The 12844-nt window shown below is 39.1% G+C and overlaps 1 protein-coding gene across 7 annotated transcripts in view; it reads left to right on the forward strand.

Moving 5' to 3' along the window:
* ELMO1 (engulfment and cell motility 1) overlaps window positions 1–12844 on the forward strand; it is a 559155-nt gene that overhangs the window by 171696 nt on the left and 374615 nt on the right. For all 7 annotated transcript variants that reach the window (XM_058296771.1, XM_058296773.2, XM_058296772.2 and 4 more), the window contains exon 7: window positions 7409–7444. In XM_058296771.1, the coding sequence (XP_058152754.1) occupies window positions 7409–7444 (36 nt within the window). The remainder of the gene's footprint in view (window positions 1–7408; window positions 7445–12844) is intronic.

Here is a 12844-nt window from a genome sequence, read left to right on the forward strand (position 1 = left end):
GAGTTTTATGTTAAGTTCAAAGTCCTTCTGCCTTTGGAGATGGAGGAAGGAGTAATGAGCTGCACAGCCATCTGCTTTCCTTCTGCTGGGTCCTGCGACTCATCCTAAGATATTGCCCATTTGATCCACACCTATTTTTCAGATCTTTTGCTCAGATCCAAAAGAAATGGGAAAGACATTTCTTCTTATAAGAAAATCTGGCTTTTTGGTTATGTTTACAGCAGGACTTTAATTAATGAACAGGGAACCTTTGGAATAGAAACCACACAAATTACATAGAGCCTGCAATTTGGAAGTAATTTATTCATGACTTCCAGGCCTGCTTTCAGCTGCGGAGGGCAGAGGCTACCCTCAACAGGACCTATGGAAATTTATAGGAAACCTTGAGGAAACATAGCTGGAATTTTTCTCCTTACATTTGGTTATAATGAGATTTAAAGTTTACTTGCCTGCTTGTCATTACCCCAGGCTGAGCCTTTCGAGGTCTCTCTCCAGCTGGTATCAGGAGGGGCCATGGGACAAAATGAGGAACAAAGGAGCGATGGAGAAGCATCATTTTGGCAGAGGGCAATGTTTAAACTCTAATTTAATTTTCTATCCTTGTGGAATTTTGAAATTCCCTTCCTACTTTCTGCTTGAAACATAGGTATAGAAGAAAATTAGGTTGTGGGGAAACATGTCTCAATCTGAGCAAGGCAATGGTGTCAGGTGAGTCATATTAAGGAATGGCTATTGCATATATGAAATAAAGGGTATTAAAATATTTCTCATAAATAATGTATCTTATTTTATTTGAAAGGAAGGAATCATACCTCTGACTCTACATGCAACGTAGTGAATAGCGTCGAGCTCTTTAGGTTTTGTGCTCTGCCTGTGCTTTTCTGCACACAGACAGTGGGGCAATTGGTCTGGCGTCGTACACTTTGTTCAACAGTCAGTCATAGCTGGGGGCAGTAGAACAGGGGGCAGGAGGGACCACTTCCAAGAGTGAAAAGGCAGGATGCTTATAGTTTCCTTCCCACTTGGCAGCGTGACAGGAAAATCATCCTGTTGGCCTCTGAGTAAGCAATAGCTCCACCTGGGCAATAAAATCAAGAGTGGAAAAAGTTCAAAGACGACACACCGTTTTTCAAAAATAAGTTTTCTTTCCTTAATTACTTTTAAAAAAATCATATTTGTTGTTTAAAAAGGAATACGTAACTAACAGGGAGGCAATAAAATTCATTTATAATCTCCTCTTTCAGAGAAAACCATTTTTAGTACCTTGATGTATTATCTTTTTTTCTTTTTTTTTTTTGAGGTACTGAGGCCAGGGACAGAAACCGAGACCTTGTTTGTTTTGCTTATTTGTTTTTGTTTTTTCTTGGAGGCATCAGGAACTGAACCCGGGACCTCCAATATGGGAAACAGGTGCCCAACTGCTTGAGCCACATATGTTCCCCTATCATTTTTATATATCCTTTTAGATAGACACATGGAGGCTTTACAAGAGTAGAACTATAGTAATAATGCTTTTTATAGCCTGCCTTTTATACTTAACAATTTCCATGTCATTAAATATTATCCCCCCCACCATGGTGGTTGCCTGTATATTATTTAATTTTTGCAGTCTTGTTGAGGCACAATTGAAATACAATGTAATATAATAATTTAAAGGATGTGCTGCATTACATTTCACTGTCCCCCTGTTGTTGGATGTTGATGTTTTCAAGTTTTTTCACCAGTGAACTTTCTCTAATCAACTATTCTTTTAGCAAAATCTTTGTGTACATTTTACAGTATTTTGTTGGAATTAAATTCCTGGGAGGATATGCACATTTGAAAGCTGCTTTTAAATATAAATAGCACAGATGCCTGCTGAAATGTCCCAATTTTTGCTCCCAATTAGTTTAGGAGTGTGTGTCCATTTCCCAGTATCTTGCTCAATATCGAACTCATAGTTCCTTAAGGTTTCTAACTTTTCTAAGAAAAATAGGAGTGAGGTATTTGAAGAGTTCTAACTAGCCTCAGGAGTTCACAAGTACTGTTTCATTTGCCTGGTTGAGATCATTTTTCCAAAATTTGGCTGTATTAGGGACAGTGAAAAGAGTCCCATAGCTATTTTAAAGATATATGAAGCCCTTAATTTGTTGTCTTAAAAAGCAAACAGCATGGGGAGTAGATGTGGCTCAAGCAGTTGAGCGCCTGCTCTCCATGTGGGAAGTCCCAGTTTCAGTTCCCATTGCCTTCTGAAAAACAAGCGAAACAAACCAACCAACCAACCCAGCAAGCAAACGAATGGAGAAACCAACTCAGGGAACTGGTGTGGCTCAGTGACTGAGCACCAGCTTCCCACACACTGGGTTCAGTTCCCAGCCCCCAGTTCCTCAAAAGAAAAAAAAGCAAATAGCAGGGGGCACATGTCACTCTGTGGTTGAGCACCTGCTTCCCATGTATGAGGTCCCAGTTCAATCCTTTACCTCCTAAAAAAAACAGAATAAAAACAAACCACATTAATTGTAAAAATGATTAGTACTCCATGCCTACTCTGAGTCATATACATTTAAAATATAAGGCAAATGGAGACGTTTGATGCTGTGCGTATGTATATGGCTGTAAATATCTGTTTGCATGTGTATGTGTATAAATGCTGCGACTGTTGCATTAACACAAGGACAATTTCACAGTAAAATTTTATTAAAATACTTTTCTCCTGGCCTGAATCAGAGCTGTGACAGTCGGTTAGGAGCTGTGAAAATGGAGGTATGCCTTGCAGTAAGGACCCCCGAAGGATGTCTTAGCTTTGATGTTGCTGGCACGCACACTTGAGAAGGATTTGTCAGTATTACTCTTTTATCAGTGTGTATATTTTTGAGTGCTGCAAACTATTCCTGACACTGGGTCAGAGACGTGGGGAGATGTGGGGAAAACACAAAGATGGTCATGACAGTCCTTGGCCGTGTGTGACCTTTTCTGGAATTTTTGTAACTTTGTTAACTTCCAAGGACACTGATGATGAGCTCTAACTCAGGCCAGTTGCCGAGAACTGGGTGTCTCTCAGGAGCTCCCGCTGTTCGGACGTGCTGGCCGAGCCTCGGAGGCCAGGCCAGACCAGGCCAAATTGCTGAGCCAGCTCACTCTCTGGTAGCTAAGTCCAGCTCCCAACGGGTGTGTCCCACACATCACCTCTTCAAGGCCGTGATAGGAGTGAGCAGCTCTCGCGGCCAAAAAGAAGCTGCTCTGTGTGGTCTTTGCAGAGTCCCCGCCCCAGCTGTAAAGACTGCCTGGCCTTCCCGGCTCCTTTTCTGTATTTTCCTAGAGTGTGCATTCTGCATAACTTAGGGAGGTCCAACTGGATTGTGCATTCTGCATAACTTAGGGAGGTCCAACTGGAACGGGCTTTCTGGGGCCCGACCAGACATTTGCATCACAAAGACCACAGAGGCCAAACGCCAGGCGCTTTCTAAGGGTTGTACGGCAGAAAAATTCCTCAAGCAGGATCTACCCCTTCCCCACTCCCTTGCGCTTTGTGTCTTCGCCATTGTCAGTCACACTAGTAATGGAAATGAGAAGGGGGTCACTCAGCCTGCTTACTGAAAACATTATCTTCTGCTGTGGATCAGAATGCCATACCGTGGGCTGCGGGGTGAGGCTTCTGACCACTCTGAAACATAAGCCTTTCCGGAATGATTTTCTTTTCTGGTCATGTTTCTTCGAAAAATGGGTATACCAAGAGAGAGATCTTCCCAGTTAGGAAAAGAGACAAATATCACAAGTAAGTTCCTCTTCCGCTTATGGTTTTTCTGAAGCCAAAGCATGGATTTTAAAACTTAGACCGAGCTTAACTGCACGGGGGACAGGGAGAAGTGGGCAAGGCCAAGGTCTGCTAGAAGAGGTGGAACACATGTCAAAGCCCGAGAGCACTGTGGAGCCAGCCGGAAAATGATTTTGTAACCTTGCCCTGCCTGTTTTATGTATTACAAACATACATACACATATACTTAAGTGTTTTATTTTGAACCAGTTACACGGTTCAAACGGTAGTGCTAGAAAACCCAGTGTAGCTTAAATATTGAAACATGTACGGAGCCTTTGTAACTGAGGGTTAGGGATTGTATAGATGTCTTTATATTACAAAAAATAGCAAAAGGTTAATATCTTTGTTGCCGGATGGCTCTGGTTTCTGGGGTTCTAAGTTCCTGGCTTATGATGCACAAAAGAATCTGAAGGCATGCCATAGGGTAGGTAAGGGAGTAAATAGTTTATTAAGAAACAAGAAAATGAGAAAAGTACATGGTCCGATGCATGGACCATCTCTGGCCTTCTTGCAACTGAGTCGTAATAAAGAGAAACCTGTAAATGCAAAATTGTTTCCATTCTTCTGATAAAAAAATAGAGTCCTGGCTTTGTGCCTATATTACACTTGGTATTGAAATAATGGATTGGTACTATTTATTACTTTATCAACTTATTTTTTCCTGTCTTTTTTTAAATTTTTGGCTTACAAATGTATTGGCCTTTCCCTGTGGTTAGTTGTGTGGGTAGGGTCTAGGCCAGGACTTTTAAAAGTCTGTTTGCTTTTCTGATTGGTTGCCCCACCTGCCATTTCTTAGGGGGCCAATGGTGACGCCTTTTGAGGATATCCAGGGATTTCCCTCTCATTCCAAATGAGATTCTTGTGGGGTTCTTCTGGCAGCCTTCTTCTCAGGAGGTTTCTGGGCAGGGGCTTACTGCCATGCTATCTGTCAACCATGCCCTCTGTCGGCCATGCTGTCTGCCAGCAAGCTGCCTTCCATCTTTCACTACACTAACCTGCCTCATCTGAAACTGCTGAAACTGGCTGGATTTAACCTAGACCTGCTAAACACCATTCTAAACATTCTAAACACCAAGAGTTGTTCCAGTTGCATCCTTTCAAGCAAAGAATCGAATCCCAGGACAGTGCCTTGCACCCAGTTGTCATGTCTCCTTCAACCTGAAACAGTTCCTCAGTGGTTCCTTGTCTTTCATGACTGATATTTCTGAAGATTGTATGTCAGCCATTTTATAAAATATCCTCCAATGTGGTTTTGTTAAAAGGTACTTTCCAGCAAAAGGTAAAATCACGACTCTCATGCAGACGTAAAAATGAGCATGTGATAAAAGCATTTATTTTACTCAAATGATATGAGGGAACCAGGCAGATGATAGATAGCTGGTTCAAAGGGAAATGAAAAGAGCACTAGTTTATTGGAGTAAAGGAATGTTGAAGTGAAGTGCAAATGGAGAGGGAACTGGTTTTCCCACAGGTGGGGAGGAAGTCAGTTACATCACTACCAGACAGAAGAGAATTTACATATTTATCAGTTACTTAAGAAGAGTTCTGAAATAGTTCAAAGACAAGGAACAGGGAATCTGATAACCCACAGTGGAAAGCTATAGACATGGCCTGGTTTTCCATTGGAACACAAACATTTTTTCCTACAGGTTTGTCCAGTGTATTCTCATGATGAGACCCAGTTATATGTGTTTGACTGGAATATCACAGATACTGTGTTCTTTCTGTTGCATCTAATTGGTGGCACATGTTGTCTCTTTGTCTGGTTACTAGTGATGTTGCTTTGATCACTTGACTCAGATAGCATCTTCCAGGCATCTCTACTATAAAGCATTTTTTCCCTCTTTGTAATTAATTGATAAAGAATTTAAAGGATTGTATTTTGAAAGTGTATAAAATACCGTTCCTCACCCCATATGCATCTACCCTTGTTTTGGCATTGTTTCTTATCTGAATTATTACTAAGATGATTTCTAAGGAGGGATCTTCTAATACTGTCTTTCCTTCTATGTGAGTTGGTTTTCTACTGTAAAGAAGAGATTTCTTTTCTCCCTATTTATTTACTCATTTATATATTTATATCCAGTGGTGTGCGGAAGTTGGCTCATAAGGCTCCCTGAGAGCCACTTTTGCACAACTCTTTCTAACTCTGCATTCAGTGATGTCATGTGAGTACTTTAAATCAGCCATGGTGACATTAATTGAACCATGGGAATTAGTAAATGGTACAAACCAGGCTTGTTTGTTTTCCCCCAGAGATTTATATCGTTTAATATTACCAGCACACCACTCTTTATAACAATGTAGACTCCTAGGTTCCTCTTTCATTCTGTGCATTATAATCTATCACCATCATTACTTCTTTTAATGCTCATTTTGTCCCACACTGGCCAGTGGGAGCTCCTTCAGGCTGCCTTCTGTGACCATTTGACAGCCCTTGCGTCATTCTGTGAGCATTTCCTTTCTGGCCCAACAAAGTGTTCTAGGTTTTTCTAGATCCTTGTCTGAGCCCTGGCATGAGCCACTTCTCCAAGGAGGCCTGATTCCGTTTAGTGCAGATGGGTATCAGGCCCTTGCCAAGGGGCCCAGCCTCTCTCAAGCCTGCTTCTGTCAGGCCACCTCTCTTTTTTCCCATTGCTCAGTGGCTTTTTGGTGAAGGAGGAAAGGATGTTAATAAATATATTTTTTTAAGGATGAGCTGGTAAAGGTGGGGGAAAGGGGAATGGGAAGAGCTTTCTTATATACATCCTAACCCTAACCCCTCCTCTTGGCCTAGGGACTAGCTGGGCTTCCTGTAGTCATGGCTTTCTGAAGTGGTTTTATTTTATGTGGTTAAAAACGTGAAACTTAACTTCTTCTGAAGAATGAACTCATTCATCAACCATTTATTGAGTACCTGGTCTGCTGTGCCTGACATGGTACTAGTGACTCATGGTGTGTGGAAAACTCCTGCCTTCAAAGGGCAGGAGACGTGAGATGTCTCAGGGTGCCTGGGGACTGTAGCTCAGGCCTTGGTGTGCAGACGTGGGCGCCCCCTCAGTCAGACCAAGGAAGGGGAGTCAGAGGTCAGGGAGGCTTCCCAGAGGAGTCGAGAAGGAGGTGAGTCTTGGGTAGGACTTACCCAGTTGAACCAAGAGGGGAGGACTGTTGCAATCCAGAGAGAAGGACATACTTCAGCCAAGGAGAAAGGAAAATCAGTGGGCATTTTATCCAAAGAAAGATAATCAAATATTTCTTCATAGTTGAGCATAATACTTGAGAACAACCACTCTAATTATTTTTGGTTCTTTTTTTTTTTTCATTGAAATTATACCCATTCTTATTTCAAGGGATTTCTCCCCACTGAACATATATCCATTCTGATCCAAATTCTTGTTGTCTTTACTTATAAGTAAATGCAGTAGGGTGGTGACAGTGCATTGATCTTTCTTTTGATTATTTCATGTCATTAAAGAACACCGATTTACTGCTTTGAGTGGAGAAAGTTTTCTTACTTCCTGGCAGTTAAATTTGCCCTATGTCTAATCCTGAGTTTTCTCTAAGAAATATTCTTTGTGTAAAAAGCATTGCTTTCAAACATATTCCTCACACGCTTGTTTTTAAATTTTGCAGACGATACCAGAAATTGCAGAAGATCATGAAGCCTTGGTAAGAATGTATGATTCATTGATATTGATCATTTAGCACTGCTTTCTTCTCTGTATAATTAAACCCTGCCCTCTGATTGATTGCATATTTAGGTATAACTGTACATTTAGATATTTTGAGTGAGTCTTTTTTTCTTCCTGTTATGTAATGTTCTTGTAAACAGGTTCTTTTAAAAATTTATTTTTGTGTGAATTATATATCTTTAAAAGAGAAGATAATAAATTTATTTCCCTTTCCAATTGCTTTGTGGTAGAAAGAGAATTTTACTCTTGCAATCACTGAAATGATACATCAGTACTGCTACCCTTTTTCTAGAGCAAGGCTAGGCATAATTTAATGTATTACTTTAAACAAAAACTTTCCTTTTCGTGGCTTCCATGATGTTCAAAGTCAAAAGTCTTTGATTTTCTTGAATGGCTCAGTAAGAAAAAGACCTACACTTAATAAAATATTCAGGATTAAAGTACGCAATGAATGTATTTACTTTGAGTCTAAGAAAGTGCTCAGCCTCCTATCTATTATGTGAATTAATTGCATGCTAGGTATGTCTGGAGGTCTTAGGACTTCCTTCTTAGAGTTTTCTCTCCTCAGGCCTTTCTTATCCACGAAACAGGGCAAGTGTAAATAGGGTCTAACAAACAGTCTAAAGTAGGCTGCATAAGTTCCCCAGGTGACAGGCTATTAGGCAGATGATTTTAGTTTGAGAAGGAAGACTGAACAGCATTGAAAAATGTGCACTGTATTTGTCAAGCCCTCAGAGAAAACCCTAATCATCTTCGGTGCACTGCATTATGGTACCTGTCTCAAATCATTCATCTCTTCCTATACCTCGCACCAAGAACAATGTTTAGTTCCAGGAACACTTCTGTTTATTAAGTTCTAATAAAGTAGAAAGCAATATTGAGTTTCTAGGGTAAAGCTTCTTAAATTTTATATTGTTTATATATACATATTGTGTGTGATGTACATTTGTGACAAATGATGAAAGAATATTATTATAATTGTACTATTAACTAGAGCCCATAGTTTATATGAGGGTTCATAGTTTGTTTTGTAAAGTCCTATAGCTTAAAATTTTTTTTTTATTCTAGTAACATATATACAACCTAAAATTTCCCTTTTTAACCATATTCAGATATACAATTCAGTACTGTTAATTATGTTCACAATTTTGTTCTACCATTACCACCATCCATTACCAAACTTTTCCATCACTTCAAATAGAAATTCTGTAAATTTAAGCATTAACTGCCCATTCCCTACCCCCCGCCTCAGCCCCTGGTTACCTGTATTCTAGTTTCTGATTCTATGAATTTGCTTAATGATCTCACTGATCTGAAATAATTCATATGTATTTTTAATGTAGTAGAAACTGTGAATGGTAATGGCAGGGAGAAGCCATATTTTAGGAGCATGCACTCGGTCCTGGGCACTATCTCAAAGTTTACACTCATTACTTCTAATCCACACTTATATCCACCCCGCAGATCAATATTGTTAGTATCAGTTGCTTGATGCAGAAGTTGAAATCAGGTGGTGGAATTGGGAATCAAATCTGGTTTTTCCCCATCAACCCTATACATCTTGCTAATGGGTGATACTTTGGTGCTCAAAAACCAAAATAATTTCTTAAAAATTATTGATTTGCTTTGTGTGCTGAAATTTTGGTCTTTCTGTATGTAAGGATGCTGGGCAGTTTTACTGCTGACCATGATTTCCATTTATCAATCATAGACAAAAAACAATGATCAAGGTCCTGTTTTTGCTAATATCAGAGTAGCCTGGTCAGACTAAGTCTCCCACAGGAAGAAATTATAAAACCTTGACAAAAATTAAAAAGTGAGAAACTCCTAAAAACAAGTATTTGAAGACACTGTAGGAACCCAAAGCAATCAGAAATTAGAGGGAAAGCAATCCTTTAAAGAGCTGATGGGCACTGGATAAGATTTATGTGTTTGCAGCTTTACCTGAAGGCGCCCCCTCATACAGGTAGCACAGGATGGTAGAAAGTCTCAATCTAGGCTCAGTCTTAGTAATTTAATAAGCAGATAAAGGGGTTAAAGCAGCCTTTATAAATATGATAGAAGACTAAAGAAAAAATATCAGCATAATGAATGCACAGATGGGCTATCCAAGCAGAAAAATAAAAACTGTAAAAAAAAAGCAAGTGTAAACTAATAAAGTACAATCTATAAATTGAAAAATTCACTCTGTGGGATTGAAAATGATAGAAGAAGAGACAGTAAACTTAAAGATATACCAATGTAAATTATCTAATTTGAAGAATAACAAATTGAAGAAAAATGAATAGTGAGTAATTGACCAATGAGATGCTAACAAGTGTTCTAAAAGTATGTGAAATTGGGATCCCAGAAGGAGAAGAGAGAGAGAATAGAGCAGAAAAATATTTGAGGAAATAATGATAGGAAAGTTCCCAAATTTGATGAAAAATATAAACTTACAGGTCTAAGAAACTCAGTGAAACCCAAGCAAGATACATATAAAGATAGTTATGCTGAGGCACATCATAGTCAAACTTTTGAAATCAGAAGATAAAGAGAATGCCTTGAGGGCAGCCAGGGAAAAACAACTTGAAACATACCTGGGATCAACAATAAAAATGAGAGCTGCCTTCTCATTAGAAACAGTGGAGGCTGGTAGATAACATCTTAACAATGCTGAAAGAAAACACACACGCAAATGCACACACACACACACAGCTTGTCAACTCAGAATTCTCTATTCAGTAAAGCTCTCCTTTGAAAATGAAGGTGAAATAAAATCACTTTTAGGTAGAGAAAATTAAGACTTTCAATTGCCAGCAGACATACACTACAAGAAATATGAAGGAAGTTTTTCAGCCTGAAGGGGCACTGGATAGAAACTGGGATCTTTCAGAAGGAATGAAGGGCAGAGGTCATTGTAAATATATTAAGAAATATGAAAGAGTAAAGGTAGTTCTTTTAAACTTCTCTAACTTCTTTAAAACACTACAGAAAGCTAAAATTATAACTGTATTATGGAATACATAACATGTAGATGTGAAACATACGGCAATAAGAACGAAAAGGACGGGGATGTAAAAGGAACTCTACTTTCGCAAGGCTTCTATTTTATAATCTTCCCTTTAAGAGAGCAATACATTTTAAAAGGTGCATATTGCAATTCACAGAGTCACCACTAAAAAGTTAATGCAAAGAGGCATAATGCAAAAGCCAATAGAAGAATTTAAGTGGACTATCAAAATAATTGATTAACCGCAAATAAGGTAAGAAAAGGAAAACAGAGAACAAAACATAGCTGGGACAAACAGAACACAACATAGCAGGTTGACTTAAACACAAATATTTTAATAATTGCTTTAAATGTAAATGGTCTAAGCATTACAATTAAAGACTTAGATTGCCAGACCAGATAAAAAAGCGCCACCCAAATATATGCTCTTTTTAGGAAACACACTATTTTTTTTTTTAAGATTTATTTATTTATTTATTTCCCTTTCCTCCCCCACCCCGGTTGTCTGTTCTCTGTGTCTATTTGTTGCATCTTCTTTGTCTGCCTCTGTTGTTGTCAGCGGCACGGGAATCTGTGTTTCTTTTTGTTGTGTCATCTTGTTGTGTCAGCTCTCCGAGAGTGCGGCACCATTCCTGGGCAGGCTGCACTTTCTTTCACGCTGGGCGGCTTTCCTTACGGGGCACACTCCTTGCGTGTCAGGATTCCCTACGCGGGGGACACCCCTGTGTAGCACGGCACTCCTTGCGCGCATCAGCACTGCGCATGGGCCAGCTCCACACGGGTCAAGGAGGCCCGGAGTTTGAACCGTGGACCTCCCATGTGGTAGACAGACGCCCTAACTACTGGGCCAAGTCCGCCGCCAGGAAATACACTTTAAATACAAAGCACATTTAGTTTAAAAATAAAAGATGGAAAAATCATATACCATGCAAATACTACTACTGATAAAATAACTAATTTTATTAATTTCAGACACAATACAACTTCAAGACAATCTATTATCAGAGATAAGGAGGGACAGTTCATAATGAGAAATAGCTCATTAGGAAGATATGAGCATGGTAAAGCTTCAAAATACATGAAGCACAAACTGTCAGCTAAAGATAAAACTAGACAAATCCATAATCACAATTGGAGATTTCGACACTGCTTTCTCATAACATAGAAAAACAAGGCAAAGAATCATGAAAGTTATAGAATATCTGATCAACACTATCAACTGTTTTGACTTAATTGACATTTATAAAGCATTCCACCCCCAAACTGCAGAATACAAATTGTTTTCAACTGCGTTTGGGATGTTCACCAAAGTAGACCATATACTAGCTCTTAAGAACTATCAAGAACTTTCAAATGATCAAAATTCTACAGATCATGTTCTTTGACCACAAGGAAATTTAATTAGAAATCAGTATCAGTAAAATTACTGAAAAGCCCTAGATGTTTAGAAATTTTAAAACCACGCTTCTGAATTATCTGTGAGTGAATAAACCCAATCGAAATTACAAAATATTTTGAACTTAATGATAGTGAAAATACACATACCAAAATTTGTGATGTAACCAAAATAGTGCAAAATCAATGATCTAATAACTCCCTCAAGAATCTGCATTAAGGAAATAGAAAGAAGTGAATAACAACCAATGACAGAAAAGGCAAACAATAGAGAAAATTAGAGCCAAAACTGATTATTCGAAAACATTTCTTAAGTAAAAAAGAAGACATGAATATCAAGACCAGAAATAAAACTGGAGATATCACTGCAGATCCTACTGACATTAAAAAAGAACATAAAGGAATATTGTGAACAATTTTATGCAGTTTAGATGAAATGTACAAAAGCCTTGAAAAACAAAATTTACAAAATGTGTTAGCCACGAAAATGTCCTGCACTTTGATCTCCCTTCAAGGAAAACTTACTAGTCAGCCTTGAAGAGTACAGTTAAGCAGCCAGCTTCCCACCACAATGCCTTTAGGATCCATATCTGCTTTCAAGCTACAGCGCTAAGTTTCGGGGACAAGCCCTAGTCAGGGAGTACACAGGTACTAGGCTTGGCCATTTCGGCCAATATGGGACTCTCCTAACAGTTTCTGTTTGCTCTGGAGCTTCTCATTGGGTTGGCTGAGACTTTGCCAGATCTATGTTTGCTTCCTCTCCCCCTTTTCCTTTCATAGACATTCAGATTCACTTCACAGTCTGAAGGCTTTCCATGCCTACTCCTGCTTTCTGGCCCCTTTCTCTTCCACATGCATTGCCCCTCTCTCCCCCAATAAAACTCTTGCACTCCTAACTCCATCTCAGCATCTATTTCTCAGACTAAAGCTGATAGGTCAAAGCTGACTTGTGGTGAAATAGAAAGTATGAATAGTCCATATCTATTAAAG

The sequence above is a fragment of the Dasypus novemcinctus genome, chromosome 5, assembly GCF_030445035.2.
Source record: "Dasypus novemcinctus isolate mDasNov1 chromosome 5, mDasNov1.1.hap2, whole genome shotgun sequence".
In the NCBI taxonomy this organism is placed as follows: domain Eukaryota; kingdom Metazoa; phylum Chordata; class Mammalia; order Cingulata; family Dasypodidae; genus Dasypus; species Dasypus novemcinctus.